Source organism: Cnephaeus nilssonii (assembly GCF_951640355.1).
Source record: "Cnephaeus nilssonii genome assembly, chromosome: 12".
NCBI classification, from domain to species: domain Eukaryota; kingdom Metazoa; phylum Chordata; class Mammalia; order Chiroptera; family Vespertilionidae; genus Cnephaeus; species Cnephaeus nilssonii.
The window spans coordinates 76,100,555-76,124,474 of record NC_137083.1 but is presented as its reverse complement, the minus strand read 5'-3'; the positions used below and the strand labels follow the sequence as shown (position 1 = coordinate 76,124,474).

The 23,920-nt window shown below is 43.8% G+C and overlaps 1 protein-coding gene and 1 pseudogene across 2 annotated transcripts in view; both read left to right on the top strand.

Moving 5' to 3' along the window:
- LOC307108109 (GTPase IMAP family member 4-like) overlaps nucleotides 1-23,920 on the top strand; it is an 87,839-nt pseudogene that overhangs the window by 50,835 nt on the left and 13,084 nt on the right. The window lies entirely within an intron of this gene.
- On the top strand, nucleotides 14,713-23,804 carry LOC307108348 (GTPase IMAP family member 7-like). The gene is made up of 2 exons (XM_079786252.1): nucleotides 14,713-14,771; nucleotides 22,512-23,804. The coding sequence occupies exon 2, from the start codon at nucleotides 22,552-22,554 to the stop codon at nucleotides 23,437-23,439; it is 888 nt and encodes a 295-aa protein (XP_079642378.1). The 5' UTR covers nucleotides 14,713-14,771; nucleotides 22,512-22,551; the 3' UTR covers nucleotides 23,440-23,804.

Genomic DNA, 23,920 nt, shown 5'->3' with positions numbered 1-23,920 from the left:
AATGGAGAAATATTCAAATGCACATTTATAGTTGGAGATTTCAACATTCCTCTCTCAATATTGGAATTACCTTCCTTTTTTCCTAAATTGAGCACAGACAAGGGAAGAGAAACTGTGTTTTCTAGTTCATATATCTACCCACCCAACTCTGACTTGTGATTTCATTGCTACATTTCCCACAGTCTTATCTAAAGAGGTTCCTGAGGGTCAGAGAAACTCTAAGACTTAGATTTGCTTCCTGATCTCTGGGCAGTGTGTGGCTTGGTGTATGCCATCTACTCTTTCTAGGCCACTGTTTCCTCCTTTGTCAGAAATAGACAGCAGTCTCTCCTGTTTAAAGATCTCCTGAAACCACTGTGAGTGGACTGAGGAGGAGATTGTTCAGAGTGGTGCTGTTGACAGTGTTCTGTGAGGATGATCGTCAACTCAGTTGGGAACATGTCTTTCCTGACCAAGCTGCTGCTCTCAGATCCTCTATGAAGAGGCTAAATTACACCAGGATGATCAAGGTCACAGAGCTAGCATGCCATAACTTATGGGCAAGGGCTGTCCAAGGGTGAGCAGAGGCTGTTGTCCCTTCTGAGCAAGGTCATCTGTCCTCTTAGTGTAAAGGGGGTGAGTGAGTGTTGGGACCAGGAGATGGATGTGGGGTGGGGAACATTATCCACTCTTTTGAACAAAGGAGATTTGCTTCAGCAATGGGTAGCAAAAACAGGGGGAAATGACCATTTACCCCTTACATTCCATCCTTCAGTGATAGTATGGTGTGTGTCTTCCACGCTCAGAAAACTCCATATTCAGAGGTAGAATTTGACCTTGTAGGACCATCATCAAGGCCTTTTTCTAGATGCTGATGGCCATTTAGGAATTCATGACACTGCTGATAAAGCAGTACAGATGATATTTCTGCTACCTTTCCATTATGGAGTTACAGCTCAATTCCATTGTGGTCCCATAACCTATCTCATATGATTCCAATTCTCTTAAATGTTGTGAAATTTTTTTATGGCTCAGGATATGGCCTGTCTTGATATATATTCCATGTACACCATAAAAAATATGTCCTCAGCAAATATGAACTTCTACAAACCTCAATAAATCCATTCATTGAGGGTGTTATGGAATTCTTCTAATCCTGGTTCTATGTAGCTGTTCTGTCAATTGTTGAGGGGGCGGTGAAGTTTCTAACTCTAATTGTGGATTTGTCTGTTTTTCCTTTCAGTTGTCAGATTCTGCTTCACATTTTTCACATCTCTGTTGTTTGGGAAAACACACTTAGGATTGCTCTGTCTTCTTGGTGGAGTCACCTATTTATCATTATGTAATGTTCCTCTCTGTTTCTGGTAATTTTCTTCGTTCTGAGGTCTAATTTATTTGCTATCAATACAGCCATTCCTTCTTCCTTTTACATGAGTAATACTTGCACCACTGATCTTTTCCATTCTTTAATTTTCAGCCTGTTTCTACCATATGGTTGGATCATGAGTTTTAATCTACTCTGCCAATCTCTGTCTTTTAATTGATGTGTAGACAGCAAAAATACTCTCTTCCCTAGTGGCCTGGATTACAGCCATCATAGGGTATGCATGTCCCCTGGAAATCCTGGGTGCCCTTTCCTAGATTTCTACCAGCTCAATCAATGTTCACTGGGGACTCTCTGAGCTCCATTCCTAGCAATCAAAGAGCAATAATCAAGTATTTCATCACACTACACATTTTCTATTCTTTTTTTCTCATTTATTTTCATCAGTGACCATCTCCTTCCTCAGCAAAGTGACAGTAGTAGAGATTTCTTGCAAAAGGATATTGACAAATGGACAAGACTAAAATCAAGATTCCTATCAGTGCCTATGCTGGGATCTGTGCACAACCCTTGAACCACAATGCTCTTTGGCAGCAGAGAAAATATCAAGTCTCAGCATTTGGCACTGGTGGTTCCATTCTTGTTCCTAATGGTTTCCAGGGTTTGTGGGTCTTTTGCTCCACTATTCACTCAATGTTGCAGATTATTTTCCATTTTTACATGTTTCTTTAGTGATGTAACGGTATCAGTGACCTGGGAATCTCTGTCTGTGAAGGCACCAGGTGGAGGATACTGTGAAGAAGTGTCCTGAAATTACCTAGCAGTATTGGAGGTGGGCTTGAGTTTGTGTATGAAAATGGAGACACTAGGGACAGAGCAAGTGTGGGTGGCCAGATAATCCAAAGTCTTAGTGGCTCCTAGAGACTCAAGTCTCTGGTTAAAGTTTTCTTGGACTTGTAGAAGCCCCTGCATTCAAGCTGCAAAGGGGTCTGATTGGAGATCATGGGGGAGGCGTCCCTTCCTGAGACAGATGGGCAGTCCAGTGTCTTATCTTCTTATGGGCACTTACTTCAATATGTACATGTGGTGCAGGAAGAGGTGTGGGAACTGTGTGTCTGCACTTGGGTGCATGGTTTTTGCAAAAGGAGTTAGGAATGACAGAGAAGTGTCTTTGTTTAATGGGGATCTAAGGCAGATGAATAAACATCTATAAATACTGATTTCCGTTATCACAACGTGAATGTCCAGGGCATTTATTCATGCAATTCAGATTCAATTGAAGCAAACAGGCATGGACGGAGGCTTTGTGTTGATTCTGGCCTTTGGTCCCCTGGGGTGACCAGGAATGATTCCAGGATCTGGGACAGCAGCCTGAGGTCTGTGGAAAATAGGCAAGAGCTACACTTGTTGGGCTCCAGTAAAAAGAGTTCAGGGAGGGCTAGGTCCCATGGGCAGGTTTGGGACACAAGGAAAGCCTGTGGGCCCCAGAGGCACAGACACCAGGGAAGGATGTGATTGTCAGGTGATGGGTCCAAGTCTCACTTAGATACACTCTGTCACTCAGGATGGATCTCAACTATGGTCTCTGGCTTCCAGCTGGCAACACAGGACCAGGAAGCCCAGGAGCGCAGCTGTGTGCAGTTTCCCTGCCACCATCCATATGCGCAGCCACCACAGGAGCCCTCAACCTCATCATCCCACGTGCAGCCTGCCAGCCTCTCTGCCACCCATGTCAGCTGCTCTTTGGGCTCCAGAAGGCCAGTGTCTGCACTCTATGACTTCCACGTACCACCTGTCCCACCTGTGACTCCCCACCTCACAGATTCTGGTCACTGAAGTGGCTGTGAGTCTGGAGATAAAGTGCCTGTTGCCCAGGATGCTGTTCCCGGTGGTGCTCTTCCTAGCCCCTTTCTTCCCCACCAGGATGAGCCTCAGCATGGCCTGCCTGGTGTCTTTGGAACCTGGAGGACAAGTCATTTGTGAGCTTCCAAAGCTTAACCCTTTGCACTCGCTTGCTTTTTTCTCGATTCCTTTATGCTAACCATGTCAAGTCACACTCGACATCCAAGTGCAAAAGGTTAAAGCAATGTATCCCGGTTACCTGGACCCAGAAGCCCTTACAAGAAGAACTACAGTGTCTCAACACTGCTTTACCAACCAAAGCCTTATTAATCTCATGAGAATCTTCACCGTCTATCCATGTCACCCTGGCTACACCATGTTCACCTGTAGATGCTCAACATCTGGATGGCATTTCTCTAGGGGAGTCCCCTTCATCATTCCAGACATGACCTCACCTCCATTATCCCTGGTGGTCCACACCCTGCAGAAGTGTCCCTATTTGGGCGTCAGTGGCATCTGTCATACTTCTCCCAGATTCAAGTCCAGGGAAGATGAGCAGGAGGGGTCAGTAGCCCAGGTATGAGGAGTTGTCTGGAGAACCAGACACTCTGTGTTTGACCCACATTCCTGCCATTGGCTAGCTGTGCCACCTTGGAAGTTGCTTAATCTAAACATGAAATTTTATTCAAAAATGGGACTAAGGGTACTGAGTTGTTTATTCTGGGGTTGTTGAGAGGACTCAATGAGATCACCTCCTTCCTTCTTTCTTCTCTCCCTCTCTCTCTCCTCCACACTCCCCTCCCTCTTAAACATGCTGCCTGCTAGTAAGACATCCTTTTAACCCTCCATTCTGGTTCTCTAACATTCTAGTTGGTGAGTCACACTCTATCCAGTCTGTGATCTGATACCTTCTTCATCCTCTTCCAAGGAGATCCGAGTAGGTTTATTATCCTCATTTTATACTTGGGGAATGGAAGCGTAAGCTAATCAAGTTCATATCTCCCAGCTGGGCAGGGGCATTACCTAGTTAAATGCACATACAGGGCTCTTACTGTTTCACTCCAGACACATTTGGGTTCATTTTATTAGTCCAGAGTTTGCCCATTCCCCTCACAGAGCTCACACAAGGGGCAAGTAAGCACATATTCTTATCACAGGCATTCTCTTCATCTCTTCTGTCCTCCCATTCTTACACAAAAGAGTCCCAAACACAATTTCATTCATTCATTCATTAAATAGGTTTAACTACCTATAATGTATTGGGCCAAATCCAAAAAACTATTGACACCACACAGACACAGCCATGCTTCCAGGTTCCTCAGAATGTCAGAATAGAGGAAAGAACATTGGAAGGGTCTGGGCTGGATTTGAAATGGTACTGTGAGGGGGTTTGTTGACTTTGCTTTGTATTTTCAGGGATTACAAATGTGAAGGGCAGACAGGAGATTGTAACACTTACTACCACTTATGGATTTAAGATTTAGATAGTAAATTTTCAAGGTAATTCTATGTTAGTGACCAAAGCTGTAGATACTAAGTTTTCCCAGGAGATCAGCAGCCAGGGGAGACTTTGAAAAATCATGAAAACTAGAAAATTTGGCAGGGCCAAGGGAAACACTTAGGGTGGTTGGCCTTGGAGACAAACAAGAAGAGAAATGGAGCTTTGGTTTTGGAAATTGAAGAAGAAACCTATGTCCCAGGTGATCTGCAGCCTCTGACTCTGCTCTGGGAGTAAAATCACTGTCCTGTTTCAATGTTTCTAAATATGTTCAGTGTCCTGGAGAGACTGGGACACTCCCCTCTAACTCCTGACATCCTGCTCCAAAGCTGAGGCTTCTCCAAGTAAAGAGGCTCCACCCAATCAGTCAGTATTTAATACAATTGAACATTCTGTGCTCACCAAGTCCCTGTGCACAGGGAAGTCTGTCCTCAGTCTGCCTCTCCAGCCTCAGGACAAGGAAGCCCCTCACTCACATGATCCCCAGAGAGCAGATGTTGGGGCTTTCCCAGCTTCCTTGTGCCCTCAGGCCTGTGACTGTTCCAGCCTCCCCCACACTCTGCCTGAGTCCTGTCTGTGCTTCAGCTTCCATTTCTATTTCCACCTGTTCATGTTGTCCTGGTTACCACAGGTGACTCTTCTCTCCAGTTGGCACCACACAATGAGAAGCCAAGGGAGAGGCGGGCTGAATAACTTGTCTCTCACCAAAGGACTTAGATGATGGGCTGGCCTGGTCCTCAATCTAAAGGTGTTCATATTTCTTCAGGAACTCCCCCCACACCCAAAACCTTCATGCTGTTCACCCCCATGGAAATCAATACATTCCCATGACTGACACCAGAGCGGAAATGGAGAAAGAGCCAGAGATGCAAAGGCCAGGAATTTTGCTAATGCAAGGAATCCTGGCCAAAGGTGGAGATGAGAAGGTTCAGGGAACTGACAGTACCGTGGGTAAGCTGGGATTTAGAAAGTTCCTGAACAGGTTCACAGAGCTGAAATCTGGGGTTACATACACATTCTGTCATGGAGGAATGGAAACCATGGGGAATTTTATATGTTAAACCTCCAAGGAACTGAGTCTATTCACCTAGTCCAGGTCTTCCTGAACCACCTTTCTCTGAGAATTATCTAGGGGATTCTGTCAAATGTGTATTTCTCAAAGATTTTTGTTCACATACCTGTAATTTCAGAATATAAGCACCCCCACACCCCAGCTAGTGATTGTGATGCACTCAGTGCTGATCTCAGTGTATGAATCAGATTTCCTAGTCCAGCCCCTCATCATGCAGAGGAGGGGAGGGAATTCAGAGGGCACAGCCACCCACACAGTCCTGGGCAGCTTGTGTTGGGGAGCAGTGTTTAAGGACACAAGTAGGGCAAGTGTTGGAAGACCATGGTCATGACCTTTGCAGTCTCTAGCATGTTGCTTTCTGGGCACTTGGAGAAGAGTGGAGTGTTTTAGGCAGTTCAGCCCAGATATACACAGGATTTTCAATTTAACATGTTCTGAGTTTAGACTCAGTTATATGTCCTCATAAATCTCTTTGCCTTACTTGATATGCACATGGGGAGTCTTTTCTGCCTTCTAAAGCATGTTTTGATCCTTGTAGGAGAGTGAGTAGACCCCTTCCTTCCTTGTTAGGGGAGTAGGTTAGGAGAGGGCTTAGCCCAAGCAAGAGCCTGTGCATCTAGGCTGGAGGAGATGCTTGCCACTGCTCCTGAAGCTGCTGTGTGTGAAACTCAGGCATCTTTACGCACCCGGGAGTGTGGAGTCACTCTTTCTAGATCACATGCCTCTTCCTGGTATCTACTAGAATAGAGGTGCTCACTCAGTGAGCTTCTTGCAGGCACTGCATTCTTCCAGGTCCTCAAAGATCCTACTCGCTGGCCTGCTCTCTTCCTCTGCTGGCATTTACCTTTCCTGCAGAATCAGTGACAGGCTCTGAGGCTGGCCCAGAAGGCCCTGACCTACTGCTATTCTCCGGTTTTGAGTGCAGCATGCTTTTCCTCCCAGCACATGGGGAAGTGTCCCGACTCTCAGAACTCGCAGGCAGGAAGCCCAGGGAGGGGCGCCCAAGGGTGACATCTTAAAAAGAAAGGAACATTCACCACTGAGGCAGTGGGATGGGCACTTTCCACTGGGAAACACAGCTTTGGACTGCAGTGATGTTCTCAGAAGCTCTCTGTCACACTAGCACTTGTCCCCTCAGGATAGAAGAGCATTTTAGGTTTGTGAGGCCTGTTTTCACTACTAACCTTGATGACAAATTTTAACTCCTCTTGTCTTTAATATTTTCCTATAAAATGTCCTCTTGAGAGCCTCTTCCCTGGGACAGTGCCACCAAGTGGTCCTGGTGCTAGGAATCACCTGCAAAGTCTCCTGGTTCTCAAAGGAAATGAAGGCGTTTTCCTATTAAAAATGGGAGAATAGGGAGAGGATGAAAACTGTCATTCAGGGCTTACTCTAGCCATCTCTGAAGGTCTCTCTCCCCAGAGAGTCCTGAGAAAGTTGAGGAAAATAGCCAGTTACTGAGTAGTGGGAGAGTGGGAAGCTATAACAGGATTATGCTGATAGGGGGCCTGACCAGATTAGGTCATTAACCAGGATGTGACCAAGTCTAACTCACACTCTCTGAGTTGACTTTTCCTATATATAGTGAGGGGTTTTACTTAATGTGACTAATGGGTTGGGGTCTGATTTTCACACATTCTTGCCAGCTCCTTATCTCTAGTGAAGAATGCAACTCCCACTAACTCCACCTAGTTTTCCCCCACATTCATCTACACCAGTAATGGGCAACCTTTTGATCTTGGTGTGTCAAACTTCGCCAAAAAACTGAGCATAACTAGGGTAGTGTGTCACTTTGAGGAAAAAACTAACTCCAAGATTCTAGTCGCCAATGTTTCATCCTCAGGAGCAGCAAATGTTTCATCCTCGGCATGTGGCCACGTGTCATCAGAAATGGCTGTGCATGTCAGTGCTGACACGCGTGTCATAGGTTCGCCATCACTGATCTACACTAATAAAAGAGAAACATGCAAATTGACCGTACTTGCCCTACACCCACAAGCCACGCCCACAAATCAATCAGGAGTGAGTATGCAAATTAACCCAACCAAGATGGACCAAGCAGGAGGCTTGGGTTTCCCTGGCGATAGAGGAAGCCAAGTTTCCTGGCTGGCCCTGGCCTCCGCTCAAGGCTACAAAGTTTCAATTATAGAAGATAAATAAATTCCAGATCCCAGGGCCTCCGCGTGGGCTGCCAGGGGGCGTGGATGGCCTGCAAACCATCACAGGCCCCTCACCCAGGCCGCCCCATGCCCCAAGGGAACCCCCCACCCTGATCCAGGACAATCTTCAGGGCAAACCAGCTGGCCCCCACCCATGCACCAGGCCTCTATTCTATCTAATAAAAGAGTAATATGCAAATTGACAATCACTCCAACACAAAAGATGGCGGACCCCATGTGGTCAAAGATGGCTGCCCCTATGTGGACACAAGATGGCTGCCACAAGATGGCCAGCAAGGGAGGGGAGTTGGGAAAGACCAGGCCTGCAAGGGAGGGTAGTTGTGGGCAATCACGCCAGCAGGAGAGGGCAGTTGGGAGGGACCAGGTCTACCAGGGAGGGCAGTTGGGGGCAACCGGGCCTGCAGGGAAGGGCAGTTGTGGGAGCACCGAGGCCTGTAGGGGAGAGCAGTTGAGGGGGGGGACCAGGCCTGCAGGGGAGTGCAGTTGGGGAGGACCAGGCCTGCAGAGAAGATAGTTAAGATTCTCACTCTTGTTACTAAAATTTGGTACATTATAAAAAATTAACATTTCTTCATTTGCTATGTTACCTTAGGGCAGTTTTAGAGACTTTAATTGTAAAAAATGTCACCATATATGGTTGTTCCACCAGCTATAACTCTGCAGGGCCCCTCACAATCCTGTCTGAAAATGGAAACCCAGTCAGTAGTTTTAGATTCAATGTTGGTTACTCTGCTAGCTCCCCTCATCTTCCTTCCTGTTGAGTGCATGGATTTTGTATAATTTAGTGTTCCATTTTTGTTGTTCTTTAGTGGAGTAGAATGAACTATTGCTAAATGGGGCCTAGGTGACAGCTCCCTTGCCTTCTAGATTGCATTGTTTATCTGGGGTCCTTGGCTTTCCAATCAATGCAGATGCGTTATACTTGCAGAGGATAGGAGAAATGCTGGTGCCTCCTTATATTTCCAAATACTTATTTGTGGTCTTTCACAGCTCATAAATAAGTTCCCTAATTCTAATTTTAAGTGATATTTCCAAGTGATATTTCTTCAAGAAATATTCCAAAATGATGAGGCTGCATCAGCTGTTTATTCACCAGTTAAGCTTTGAGAATATAATTGTTAGAATTTGAAAGATGGCAACATTCATGAGCACTGGTTCAATTCAGAGTAGAATTTATTTTGTTTGGCTCATGTCAGAGTCAAAGTGCTAAGTGTTGTGCCTGCTCTGAAGGAGGAACAGGTGAAGGTTTGGAGACTCACAGGAAAACTCCTCCATTTCATGCTCAGGACAGCACCAGCCTAGGAGGGATCCAAAGTGACCCTGAACACAGTTCAGGGTGATCTTTATGGTGAAGTTTTTTCTTGGCTCAGCCTTCTCCTCTCACCCCTCTGAACACTTCAGCAGGTACAGATAAGGGGGCATGGGCCCTGTAACCTAGCCTTTCTAGCCTGTGCTGTGACCGAAACTTCAAGTGATGAGTTAAACAGAACAAGGAGGAAGTAAGGGCTGGAAAGTGCTGCGGTGGAGGCAGGATGCATGCTTTCCTCTGCACAAGTGAATTTACAATAAATCATCCTGTAGCTCATTTCTTGGAAATAGAGGGGATTATGAGAAACAATAAAATATTTTGTGCTGTGATACACTTGGATACACATTAAAATTGCACCTTTGTCCCTTGGTAAAGATGTACTTACAGCATTTATCAGTAGTAATAAAGCACCTAAGGACATATGTTTATGGGAGAACTGGAGTGAAGAAAAAAAAAGTCAATTTAAACCCAAAAGGAAGAAATGCAGATAACAGCAGAAATTATGCAAACCAAAATGAAAATCCCAGAAAGGAGGCAAATGACTGAATGTTAACAGATGGATCCAGCAGCCTCTGAATTCTTTCTGGGTTCCTGTTCTAAGGAGCCTATTCTTCTGCCCCTATGGTCATGGAAGGGCTAAGAATTCAGGGTTGTCCAAGCAAACAAAGGGTTATGAAGTAAGGTGACTAAAAAGTCTTGGCAGATGAGTAATGAAGGGAGTGGAGGGTGTGCTGAGAGTGGCAGAGAATTGTGGGAGAAGCACACTTGCTTCCCTGCTTCCAGCCTTCTTGGCTGTTGGTGCCACATGGTAACGGGGCTAGGATCTGTCACTGTCTGTAACTACACATGACTCTGATGACCCCAGGCACTCAAAGCATGGGAGCCGAGGCCCACAGTGATATTGCTCCTTCACACAGACCCTCAAGCCAAGAGTCCCAGGACTGGTCCCTCCATGTGCTCTCCCATGAAGACCCCTGTTCATTGGCACGGGTTTATCACTACAACCAACCAACATCTGAGAGGAAGTGTCGGTAAGCAGTCATGGCTCAGGATTCAAACCAGTAGGAGAGTCTGAGGACTTGTTCTCATGGGGCAAGACCCAGATACAGGTGCATGGTGTAATTCCTTGGAAGGCATCAGACTTAGATGATATGACACTTAATCTATCTTCTTCTCTGTAGAGATTCCAGGCCTCAGAGAGGTTATCTTTTTGTCCAAAACCATAGATTCTGCTAGTGGCAAAACCAGAACAATACATCTTTCCTGACTGCATTTCACGTGTTAATGGCAGACAATAGTGCTGATGTGCTAATATGACAATCTGCTCTGTAGCTCATGGAACAAAACCAGTGTTAACAGAAGGGGACACACTGTCAGATACATTAGCATTGTGTGCTGCCAGCCGAGCAAGGTGGCTCCTGTGTATTTAAATGCACGGACACTCTTTTTGTTTTACTTTTGAAAGAATGAGGCCCTACTATGTTTTTAGATGAAACTATAATTTTTAAAATTCAAATTTATTGGGGTGACATTGGTTATTAATAATATGCGTATTTCTAGTGTGAAATCCTATGGTACATTATTTATATATTACATGGTGTACCCACCACCAAAATTCTGGTCTCTTTCATCTCCATATATTTGACTCCATTTACCCCTTACAAATCCCCATCCTCCTTTCTGCTAGTAACCACCATATTGTTGTCTTTGTCTCTGACTTTTTGTGAAACTATGTATTCTTTTGTGTGACTTGGTTATTCTGTTGGAGTGTGAGATTGGCTCTTGCCAGTGGGCCTGGAGCATGCTCTCAGGCAGAGGTTGTCTCAGGACCTGCTGTGCTCACTCCAGCTTGGTAGTCTGCCCACTCCAGTAAGAGTCCTGGAGCCCTTCATTTCCACTTTCTCTCTCAAAAAGAAAAAATTTGGGGGTTTGTTTTGGTGCTGCATATATTTACTAAATTCTTCAGTAAAGGGCTGAGTTCAGACACTGTAAAAGTAAGGAGAATGGGGTGGTGCTGATTATAGGGTCTGGGAGCCCTGGGCAGTGAGGCATTGCTGAGAGACAGGGTCAGGCAGAGTTTAAAGGCCTTTCTGAGAAAGCCAGCACTTCACTCATCAGCAGCCTCTGTGGTCCACCTGGGCCAGATGTGCAGGTGGGGGTGGGAAAGACTACTGTAGTAACCACAAGCTCATGCAGAAGGGGAAATCTCTGGGATGCTGAGCTTAGGAAACATGAACAGGGAAGGAGAAAGGTGTTGTGTGAGATTCCTAGGGCTGATGTAACACAGTATCCCATGTGTAGTTACAGACAGTGACAGATCCCAGCCCCATTACCATGTGTAGCTTAAAGCCACAGAAACTTATGGTCCCATAGTTCTAGGGGTCCAGAACCAAAAGGTTGGCAGAGCCATGGTCTCTCTGAAGGTGCTGGGGAGGATCCTTGCTAGTTCCCAGCTCCTTGTGGCTGCTGACAACCCTTGGAGGTCCTTGGCTGACAGATGCATTGCTCTCATTTCTTGACTGTTGCATTTTATAAGGAGAACCCAGGCTGTACCCTCCAAACTGTCTTTCGAAACTCAAGTGTATTGCTTTCAAGATTTTCTTTGCACCTAGTAGGAGAACATAACTCAGCGACTTCTCCCCCACTTTGTAACAAGTATCACCTTTCTTCCAGTGTCCAATACCACAGTCCTCAATTTGAACTGAGATCTCACCTTTAATATTCAAATTCCCAGCAACAGACTCATCAAGGATATCTAGGCATTTCCTATCAAGTGCCCCAGAATGCTCCCAGTATCTGTGCATTTCCCAATTCCCCAAACACAATCATATTTTAAGCACTTTTAAATCTCTTTATTGATTAAGATGTTACATATGTGTCCTTATTAAGCATTTCTTTTACAGCAGAACCCCACTTCCTGGTATACACACTGACCCTATGAAGTCAATACTCCTCTTTAAAGATCACTAAAGGGAGTTACAGAAAGGTTAACTTATCCACATGTGGTAGACTGAAAATTACACCCTCCCTAAACCCAGGATAACCATGTCCTAATCCAGAACATATAAATGTTACCTTATTGCAGAAGTGATGAACTTAATGACTTTGAGATGGGAGATTGTCTTGGATTATCTGAGTGGGTCCTACATGTAATCACAAAGGCCCTCAGAAGAGGGAGGCAAGATCAAAGGAGGAAAAAGGCAATGTGATGATGGCAGCAGAGATTGGAGTGATGTGATCACAAAACAAGTGATTCTGGAAGCTTTTAGAAGCTGGAAGAAGCAAGCGATAGATTCTCTCCTGGAGATACCCTCAGCCCTGAGGATACCTTCATTTTATCTGCATAAGACTAATTTCAGGCTCCTGAACTCTAGAACACTAAGAAAATTAATTTGCATTGTTTCAGAAAACTAATTTTTTGGTAATTTGTTATGGCAACAATAGGCAACTGATATACCAAGTTAATTGTTCATTATGGAAGTGTCAGGACAGTTCAAAAGAAACCATTCCTTTTACCTACTGTTATTATTTTTGCAAAGTTGTAATAATTTTTGAGCAGAAGAAAGAGCCTTGAACTCCACAAGGCAGACTCTGATAGAAGTTAAAGAAATGTATTTTATAACCCCAATCTTAAAAAAAAATCCATATATTTACACATTGACATGTATGTCCATGATGTAAAGCATAAAGGGGGAAAGGAATAATAGGAAAATTTAAAATAGGAAGCCACGTCTTTCTCTACATTCATCTCTTTCCTTCTGACTATGTGGAAGGAGCAGCATCCTAGGAGGGGGAGAGCACCTTCATGAAGTTGCAGGTGGGGACCAGCAGCAAAGAGACAGGTGGCTCACAGCAGAGCTGGATTTGAAAAGAAGCTCCTAAGGATGAGAAGCATGGCCAACTGAACAGCACAGGAGAGACATGAGGCAAAATTCCTTCTATCAAAAGTCTCCTAGAGGGAGGTCACTTCTAAGAGAGGGTACAGTGATGGGAGCTGTTTTCAAGATGCTCCTCCATGGCCAAGGACCTCAGGGCTATGACCATTCAAGACCGCATCCTATTTCCTATAGCATCTATGGATTCTATTTCACCCACGTCTCTCTTCCCTTTGGGGAACCTATGAGTGTGCCTGGAGAAGCAATTAGTTGTCCAAGAAAACATAAAAGGCAGCTTCTTGCAGGACACGTTTCAGTCAGGGAATATGGAGAATGAAGTGAAACCGGGGCAGTGGTGGAGATATTTTGAGCAGGAGATGCAGTTCTGGCTCTGCTCTGGACTCATATATAAGCAGCCTGTGAAGGTGAGCTTCCTCTATGTGTGACTTGTAGGGTTGCTCAAGGACCTGTGCTTAGAGTGTATAATTTTTAATCATGATTTAAAACAATGGGCTTGGTATTTTCCTTTTGTGCCAGACCTTGTGAATTACATAGCTGGCCCTGATCTGTGTCTTTATTGTAAATAGAAAAACTGTTACCTGGGTTCCTTCAAGGTTACCGAAGTCATCAATACCAATAATTGGTCCAATAATATGGCCATTTACACCATCATTTCCAAATATATCTGCTTCCCTCCATGGGTAGCAACCCTATTGTCACTTCTGTCACATTTGGCCCTTTTAGTACCTACCCTCAAGTTTAAGCATTGACTAACACACTCTCTCAATCTAGTGAAGCAAAATGTGTAATCAAAATTTAATCCATTTGTGGTGATGCAACAGACAACTAGAACATCTTGTCAACCATGAGAGATTCAACAGCCTGCCTCTCACTTTAAAACAATTTCTAGATCCTTTGGGATCCATCCATGGTAAATCTAGGATAAGCTGCCTCTGTCTGGGCCTGGAGAGGGAGAAGGTAGGAAGGGTGAGAGGGAAAGTTGCATTTACTCCCTGGGTACATCTTTATATGTCATGTAATATAGACTTTCAACCATACAAGAACCATACTAAAAAAACAAACAAACACAGAGAGATTATGATCATTGGAAGACTTTTCCCAGGCCTCTCCTTCTTCTTTTCCACTTGGCTCCCAATGGTTTATGCCCCTTTGGCTTTGTACCTGAGTTTTGATAATTTCTGAATGAGTAACTCGAGACCTTCCTGAGAGAACAGACTCAAAACCCATATTGTACCATCACTAACAAGACCCGAGTATACACCAAGTCCCATGTCCAACTTTCTTCTTCCAGAATGACCCCAGTCTCCCAGGGAAGGTGGCAGACACTGTGCCTGGCTTTTTTGGACAATATTTATGTCATTTAATAAGGATCTTTGGATCCACTACTATAACCCAAAACACAAATATAGCTTTGGTAATTTTGATACAAGAGCAAGCACATGGAGGAAAAGGTTTCAACTTGGCAAAATGAGACCACCCACCAAATTAGGGGAAATAATACTGTCTCTTTAAAAGCAAACAGTTACTCCATTGGCTCCACCCAATCTATGCTTTCTGACTCAGTCGTTTCAGAGGGTGTGAACAATTTTTCTTCACAGTTAAAAGTAAAGCACCAGCTGGCAGAGTACCTTTGGAGAAAATTTGAGAACTCATCAACTGTTTGAAAAGAAGGTGAGTCTGGCTGAGAAGCAGACTTACTGCTTCTTAGCACTAGAGTTGTTTGGGCAGTAGGTCCATGGAGTGTACATGGTGTGGGTTCTGGTCGCAGGAAGGCTCACGTTCTGTGCCAGAAGCACAGCAGGGGGGTGCTGTCCGCGGGTAGTGAAGGAGGGTATGGAGGGGGTCAGGAGCTTTATTAGTACAAATAGAGGTCTTGTGCATGAAAATTCCTGCAAGAGCAGGCCTTCCTTCCCTGTGCTGCCAGCACCAGCTTCCCTCCAGCACCTGGGACCCTGGCTTCCCTCCTCTGGCTGCTGGCAGGCATCTGGGACCTGGGCTGGCTTCCCTTGGGCCCCGGCTTGGGCAGGAAGGATGTCCGGTCTAATTAGTATATTACCCTTTTATTATTATAGATGTTATATGTCTCGTATTGAACAGGACACATTTGTGCTGACTGGTGCACCTTCATGCATTTGCTGCTCTGAAAAACACCGAGGGCTGCCTGACAAGCCTTCCTTTTCCCTGAATAGGAAATGAGTGTCCCCAAGGCAGGTCTGTAGAGCTTGAAGGCAATTTGGAGACTGACCTGTCCAACTCCCTCTTTTTACTGAAAAAGAAGCAGGATCCTGGAGAGTGTGGTGACTCTAGGGGTTGCCCACATCACTAAGGGCAGAGGAAATCTGGACTGTAGTTTGCTGTATCCTTTTCATCATTCAGCAGAGAGAAACTCTAACCTGAGTAGTGTGACATGTGAGATGAGGAGGGGGTGTCATTGATAAAGGTTTGGCTATTCTACGAGAACAGTGTATATGAAACCCTCCACTTAATGGCCCTCGTTACAGTTTTTCCTAAAAGTGTTCTGTTCTGGAAAGAGTGTGGACTCTCCTCCCTGCCCTCTCTTGATCTAGCTCTGATTCGATGTAATTTTAGAATCCTGAGAAGACACCGAGAGGAGGCCGATGTGTGCAGTGGTTAGGAGGGAAGGAGGTAATCAGACAGACTTTGAATTTGATCCCTGATCTGCCCAATACCTGTTAGCACTGTGACCTTGGGCAAGTGTTTCAGCATTTTCAAGCCACATCAATGTCTTTATTTAAAAAGTTAGAATAATAAAATTAGCTTTTTGCAGGCTATTATAGGGGAGTAGGTGAGATAATGTACAAAAAATTATCGGAGTGCTTGTTTTAGAATGTCAGCAGTGGTTATATTACACATATATCAAATTTTTATTGTTGAAAAATATTAATTTACTGAAAGATAAATGAACATTACAAGGAAGTTTCATGTACCTAGACCAAGCTTCCACAATTATTAAGTGATGCTAATCTTGTTTCATCTATAATATAGTATATATATTCTATATACTCACCACTCCCAGCCACACCACATTATTTTGAAGCAAATGTCATTGTTTTATTTTATCAGTAAATAGTTGAGGCCATTAAAAAATATGATCATAATCATACTTCAAAAAACAAATAGAATTTTTTTACAAAGTTAACAGTTGCCTTCAGATTTCCCTGATTGTCTCATAATTTAAAAAAACTGTTTGAAGTTGGATCTGATTAAGATTCATAAATTGCAATTGTTTGGTTTCTCTTATATTTAATTTAATATATAGCTTTCTCATCTTCCCTGTTTTTTTCTGGAAAATTTCTTTGTGTAAGAAGGAGGAAGTCTTTTTCCCAAAAGAACCGGGCAGTTTACATTTTGTTGATTAACATTCTCATGGTGTCATTTCACCCACTCTTCTAGTTCCAGTGTTTTGGGTGAAATTATTTAAGGAGAGGCTTGATCTGACTCAGGTTTGACTATTTGGTGGAAATACACCATAGATTCAGCTGTAAACTTCCCTAAGAAGGCATATAATGTTTAGTTGTCTCTCTTTCTTTGACATTAATCGACATTAACGATGGCCTACATTTCATTGAGTGTCAGAAGTGATTGTTATGTTGCCAAAGAAGGAATGCAGGAGGCCAGAGTGGTGAGGGATTATGAATTTATTCCATCATCCCCACACCAGGTGGCTGAGCATGGATGGTTCCAGCCCCCAGTGACTGGGGTCAGAGGCTTTTAAAGGATTTTTGGCAGGCTTTTTTTGGGCAGAGACTTCTTTATGCACACCCGGAGGGGAGAAAATGGAATGTGGTCACCACAAATGAAATGTGGTCTCAGCAAAGGGAATGTCCATAGTGAAATAGCTTGAAAAGCCAGTTCCCAGGGGAGGAGTATTGATTTAATTACTCAATCAAAACTAACAGTGATGATATAAAATTCTATCATTCTTACCTTATTTATTAGATGGAAAATATCTTATAAAAAAAAGTTCCCTCCCACCATTCTCTCATTTCCACAAAGTACAGTTGTATTTGAAAGACAAGATAAATGCTCAATTCTTTCCCTTTTTTTTTTTTTGTTCAATGTTCATAACAAGAAGATGCTTTCCTAGCACACTTCCAAGGGGGCGATTGACTATTTTAAGTAGAAGGCCATGTTATGAACTCATTTATTTGATTTACCTGATATATTTGATTCAATTGAGTTATTATCAATGCTCACATTGCCCCATCAATGTCCAGGTGGATTCTCTTGAGGTTAGCTCTTAAGTCCTTTCCATAAGATCCCAGTGATTTTTGAGAGCATCCTGGCTTTCTTATTGACGAGAGAGTGAAGTCTCAATTAAAGCATTTTCTGCCTATTCCTAGAATCAATAGTTTATTTATAAAACCCTAATTTTGGTGGGAAATAGCATTTGAAAACCACAATAGAGGCACTAAGGGTGGTCATTGTCACTGGGCTCATTATTATCTCTATTCCTTTTCAATAGACTTCAAAACTGCACACACACATACACACACAAGAATAGGATTTTTGAAAATGATTTTATTTTTTTAAACTTAAGTTAATAACACTAAAGATGGACAATGAAATTATTGCTTTTTTTAAGTGTCTTAGACCAATTCATCCACCCCACAATATACAATTAGAGTTTGCCATTTCATTTTGGTTTTAGAATTTTAAAAAATATATATTTTTGTATAATTATGTACAAGATCAAATCTATGAAATCTTAGTGTAACCAGTTTCCAGCTTCCGTCCTTGTTCCCTCCACCCTGCTTCTCCCATCCCCATGTAAGTAAATTTTTGTTGGTTTAGTTTTTAGAGTATCCTGCTATTGCCTTTTCATATATATAAAAAGGATATGTATTATATTTTATATATGTAGTGCACATTCTTTCTTATTAGAGAAATGGTAGGTAAACTCTACATTATTTTCTCATTATTTTATTCACTGTTTTTTTCCCCCCACTTAATGGTGTATCCTGGAGACCTCTCCATGCTTGTATAGAGAGACACATTCCTTTTCACAGTTGGATAGTCCTTCATTGTGTGACTATATCTTAGGTAATACAACTAATCCCTACTGATGGCCATTTGATAGGTTTTTGATCTTTTGCTAATACAAATAATGATGCAATAAATAGCCTGATGTGTCATTTTTCTGCATTTTTCTCAGTGTAGTTAAGGAATAAATATTAAAATGGGGAATTGACAATGAATGACAAAATGCATATGTACGTTGGCAGCATAGTGCTGACTTCCCTTCTGTAGGGTTTGGACTGTTTTTCCATTCTCACCAGCCATGCAGGAGAGAACTTGCTTCCCTCATACCTTTGCCAACAGTTTATGCTAGCAAATGTTGAATTTTTGCCAAACATGGAGGTGTTAAATAGTATCTCACTTCAGAAATAGAGGTGTATTTAATTAATATTTTTATTGATTTTATTTTTTGTTTTGATTTATTTTTCTCTGAGTGTATGTTAATGTTTTTTGATATATTCAAGGTACATTTATATTCATTTTTCTCTGAATGTTTATTCCCATCTCTTGCTCCATTTTCTATCAAGTTACTGGTATTTGGTTTCTGTACCTTTTAATTTTCTGTGTATAACAGGAACATTTATTTCCTTTGTTGTAAGCTGAAAAATATTACTGCCCCTAATTTGACATTTTTGCTTTAATTTTTCAAAGGTGTTTTTTTATCCCACATTATCTGTGATTTTTTAATGTTATCACATTTACTCATCCTTTTCTTTACTCTATTTTAAGTCTCAGAAATATTTTCCTTACCTCTAGTTTACAAATACAGTAAGTTACCCATGCTTTTTTCTTTTATTTATATGCTTTTTTTTTTCCTTTTTTACATTTAAACTTCTAATCTCCTTGCAATTTGAATGGCATGAGGCAATGGATGCAATTTTATATATTTTTTCTGTATGGTTATACAGTTACCCCAAAGTTACTTTATTACAACATCGTTAGCTCCCTTGATGTGGTATGCTGTCTTATTGAATCTAACTGTAACATAGTGTAATTGAATTGAATATAAATGAATAAGGAATGATTAATTTGGTCTGTTTCTGAATTTTCTGTGTTTGTTTCATTGGTCTCTCTATTGGTACAACAATATCACACTTTTATAATAATAGAAATTACAGTGCTTGGCTCCTGGCAGAGCTAGCCCTTCTTCCTGTGCTTTTTCTTCATTGTGCTGAATAACTTTCCTTTTTTTTCTTCATCCAAATGAACTTTATAATCCACTATTTAACTTTATAATCCACTACTTTTTACCTGCCTAAAACAATGGTGATGACAAAAATTTTAACTTTACAGTTATCCTATCTAATAAAAGAGTAATATGCAAATTAACCATCACTATGATACACCCACAAGCCATGCCCACCAGCCACGCCCACCAGCCAATCGGGAGCAAATATGCAAATAAACCCAACCAAGATGGCTACAGCCACAGAGAGCAGGAGGGAAGCTTGGGTTTCCCTGGCAATGGAGAAAGCCAAGCTTTCCACCTGCCTTTGCTGGCCTAGGCCTCCACTCAAGTCTGTTTCAATGATAGAAGATACATAAATCCAAACGGAAATGGCGGCCATGGAGCTGGGAAGAGCAGGAGGCTAGGGTTGCCCCCGGCAATGGAGGAAGCCAAGCTTCCCACACACCTTGGCCACCCATGCCTCCACTTAAGGCTACAAAGTTTCAATTATAGAAGATACATAAGTCCCAACAGATATGACTGCCATCACGGAGCAAGCAGAAGGCTTGGCTCTGCTCCAGGCTACAAAGTTTCAATTGTAGAAGATAAATAAACCCCAGATACCAGAGCCTCTGCTTTGGTCACCAGGGGGAGTGGCTGGCCTGCAAACCAACACAGGCCCCTCGCCCAGGCCGCCCCACACCACAAAGGAACCCCCACCCTGATCCGGGACACCCTTCAGGCAAACCAGCCAGCCCCCACCTGTGCACCAGGCCTCTAGTCTATCTAATAAAAAAGTAATATGCAGATTGACCATCACTCCAACACACAAGATGGCTTCCCCTATGTGGTCAAAGATCCTGCCACCATGTGGACACAAGATGGCCACCACAAGATAGCCAGCAGGGGAGGGCAGTTGGGAGGGACCAGGCCTGCAAGGGAGGGCAGTTGGGGGCAATAAAGCCTGCAGGGGAGGCCAGTTAGGGGTGACCAAGCTGGCAGAGGAGGGAAGTTGGCGGTGACTGGGCCTGCAGGGAAGGGCAGTTGGGAGGGACCCAGGCTTGCAGGGGAGAGCAGTTGGGGGGACCAGGCCTGTAGGAGAGGGCAGTTAGGGGCAAACAGACTGGCAGGGGAGCAGTTAGGCATCAATCAGGCTGGCAGGGGAGTGGTTAGGGTGTGATCAGGCTGGCAGGCAGAAGAAGTTAGGGGCAATCAGGAAGGCAGGCAGGTGAGCATTTGGGAGCCAGCAGTCCTGGATTGTGAGAGGGATGTCCAACTGGGATCGGGCCTAAACAGGCAGTTGGACATCCCTCGAGGGGTCCCAGATTAGAGAGGGTTTAGGCTGGGCTGAGGGACATTCCCCCCTCCTCCCGTGCACAAATTTCATGCATCGGGCCTCTAGTCCTATATAAAAAAAGCCTAATATGTAAATCGACCAAACAGTGGAACTATCAGTGGAATGACTGGTTGCTATGATGTGCACTGACCACCAGGAGGCAGATACTCAATGCAGGAGCTGCCACTTGGTGGTCACTGTGCTCCCACAGGGGGAGTGCCGCTCAGCCAGAAGCTGGGCTCTTGGCTGGTGAGCAGAGCAGCGGTGGCAGGAGCCTCTCCTGTCTCCATGGCAGTGCTAAGGAGCAACACACAAGTGATAAGGAGCAGTGAGCAGGTGGGCGGACATCCCCCAAGGGTCCCCAGACTGTGAGAGGGTGCAGGCTGGGCTGAGAGATCCCCCCCTCAGTGCACAAATTTTGTGCGCTAGGCCTCTACTATAAAATAATGTTAGAGAAATATCTACTTTTTCTTCATCAAAAAACTTTATAACTCATTATTTTTAACTTTATAATCCACTCTTCCTCAGCTAGGGGAAAAGTTATGATAAAAAATTTAAATTTATAGTTATATAAGATCATCCTATCTAATAAAAGAGTAATATGCAAATTGACCGTCACTCCAAGAAACAACATGGCCGCCCCGTGTGGTCAAAGATGGTTGCCCCAATGTGGACACAAGATGACCTCCACAAGATGGCCTGCAGGGGATTGTAGTTGGGGGGGACAAGGCAGGAGGGGAGGGCAGTTGGGGGGGACCCAGGCCTGCAGGGGCAGGCAGTAGGGGGGGATCAAGCCTGCAGGTTAGGGCAGTTGTGGGGGACCAGGTATGCAGGGGAGGGAAGTTGTGGGGACCAGGCCTGCAGGGGAGAACAGTTGGGGGGGACCAGGCCAGCAAGGGAGGGCAATTGAGGGGGACCCAGGACTACAGGGAGGGCAGTTGGAGGGGACCTGGCCTGCAGGGAAGGGCAGTTGTGGGTGATCAGGCCAGCAGGGAGGGCAGTTAGGGGTGACTGGGCCAGTAGAGGAGGGCAGTTGTGGGAGACCAGGCCAGCAGGGGAGGGCAGTTGTGGGGGGACCAGGCCTGCAATGGAGAGCAGTTGGGGGAAAACCAGGCCTGCAGGGGAGGGCATTTGGGGAGGGGGGTGAAGGCCTGCAGGGGAAGGCAGGTAAGGGTGACCAGGCCAATAGGGGAGGGCAGTTATGGGCAATCAGGCTAGCCGGGGAGCAATTAGGCATCAATCAGGCTGGCAGGGCAGTGGTTAGGGGTGATCAGGCTCATTATTTTTAACTTTATAATCCACTCTTTCTCAGCTAGGGGAAAAAGTTATGATAAAAAATTAAATTTATAGTTATATAAGATCATGTTAGATAATTATCTATAATTCCAATGTATAAAATGCTTTAAACGTGGATCAGTTTTTAATTTGGGCAAATGTCTTGATTGCACTAGGTAATTTTCTACTTCATCTATTAATAAGACATGTTGTAACAACAAATTTTGGTATGAATATTTCCAAATGAGATAGGTCTATAGATTTATTTATTGGTCAAATCTCTGTTAGCCTTTAGAATCAACATCACACTTGATTCATAAAAGAATTGAAAGACTTTCCTTTTTTTTTTTATATGATCAGGAATATCTCACATAATATTGAGATGATCAGCTTTGTAGAGGTTTAAGTGAATTCTCCTGTGAAAGCACCTGGACATTGTACTCTTTTGTGGGAAAACTCTGCTTTATTATTTCCTCCAGATGAGTAATAGATGATTACAAATTTTCACGGAGGACAAGAACAAAGAAAATAGGTTTGAGAATGGTCCCCACTTACCTAAGTATCTTTTTCCCTTCTTCTTCCCTACCTTGAGGTCTTGTTGGTGCCTGCACCACAGAGCCTCTTGAAAGAAGATGGCTGGCCTTCAGGACAGCACTCTGAGGATTGTTCTGGTGGGGAAAACCGGAAGTGGAAAAAGTGCAACAGCAAACACCATCCTTGGGAGAGAAGCATTTGAATCTAAAATTGCTCCTCACGCTGTTACCAAGAGCTGTAATAGAGCAATGCGACACTGGAAGGGGAGGGACTTTTGTATCGTGGACACCCCAGGGCTCTTTGACACCAAGGAGACACTGATGACCACCTGTGAGGAAATCAGTAGGTGTGTCCTCTTCTCCTACCCGGGGCCCCACGCTATCATCCTGGTTACACAGCTGAGCCGCTACACGGAAGAGGAGCAGAAAACAGTTGCATTGATCAAGATCCTCTTTGGGCAGTCAGCCATGAAGCACATGATCGTCTTGTTCACTCGCAAAGATGAGTTGGGTGATCAGACACTGGCTGATTTTATAGCAGCATCAGAGGTAAACCTGCAAAGCGTCATCAAGGAGTGTGGGAACCGCTGCTGTGCCTTCAATAACAAGCCAAGTGATGAGGCTGAGAAGGAAGCTCAACTGCAGGAGCTGGTGGAGCTGATAGAGGAAATGGTACAGAAGAATGGAGGGGCTCACTTTTCTGATGCCATCTACAAGGACATAGGGGAAAAGCTGCAATGTCAGGAAGAGGCCTTGAAGAAAATCTATGCTGATCAATTACAGAAGGAAACGAAACTACTTGAAGAGCAATGTGCTCAGGGAAAAATATCAGAGCAAGCATTGGAGGAGAGGAAAAAAAAAGTATTGGAGAACTATAATGAAAAAATTAAAAATATAAGGGAAGAAGCAGGAAGAAATATATTTAAAGATATTGTAAATGTGATTGGGAATGCACTTTCAAAAATATGGCATATGTTTTGGAAATAATGTACATTTTATTTCTTAATTTAGTATGATTTGTTAATGTAGTTAATTGTATTTTCCAAAGATGACTACAACAATGTATTCTATCCCACCCATTCTTCTTGTAATCTGAGTTTATTTTTCCTTCTGTTGAATTATAGTGTTTGTCCCCTACCTTGAAATTCATTGGGCTCTGTGACTGCTTTGACAACCAGTGTGTGGTTGTGACTTCAAAAGTGAGATAGGAAAAATGCCTCTTTGTTCCCTAGGGTTTGTGGGCTTGGCACGTGGCCTCCATGTGGTGAGGAAGCGCAAGTTGCTTATTGAGAGACCATGTGAAAAGGACTTGAAGTCACTGGCCCACTCCCCTGGCTGGTCTTTTATCTGCCAGCAGAACCAACTTGCCAGCCATGCAAGTGAGGGAATATGGAAGCAGATTCTCCAGCTGCCACTGAGCCACCTCTGATGAAGCTGCAAAGAGCAAAGATGGGCCATCCCACTGCAA

Excerpts from the sequence above, each read along its gene's own strand:
- LOC307108348 (XM_079786252.1), top strand. The coding sequence starts at position 22,552 with ATGGCTGGCCTTCAGGACAGCACTCTGAGGATTGTTCTGGTGGGGAAA.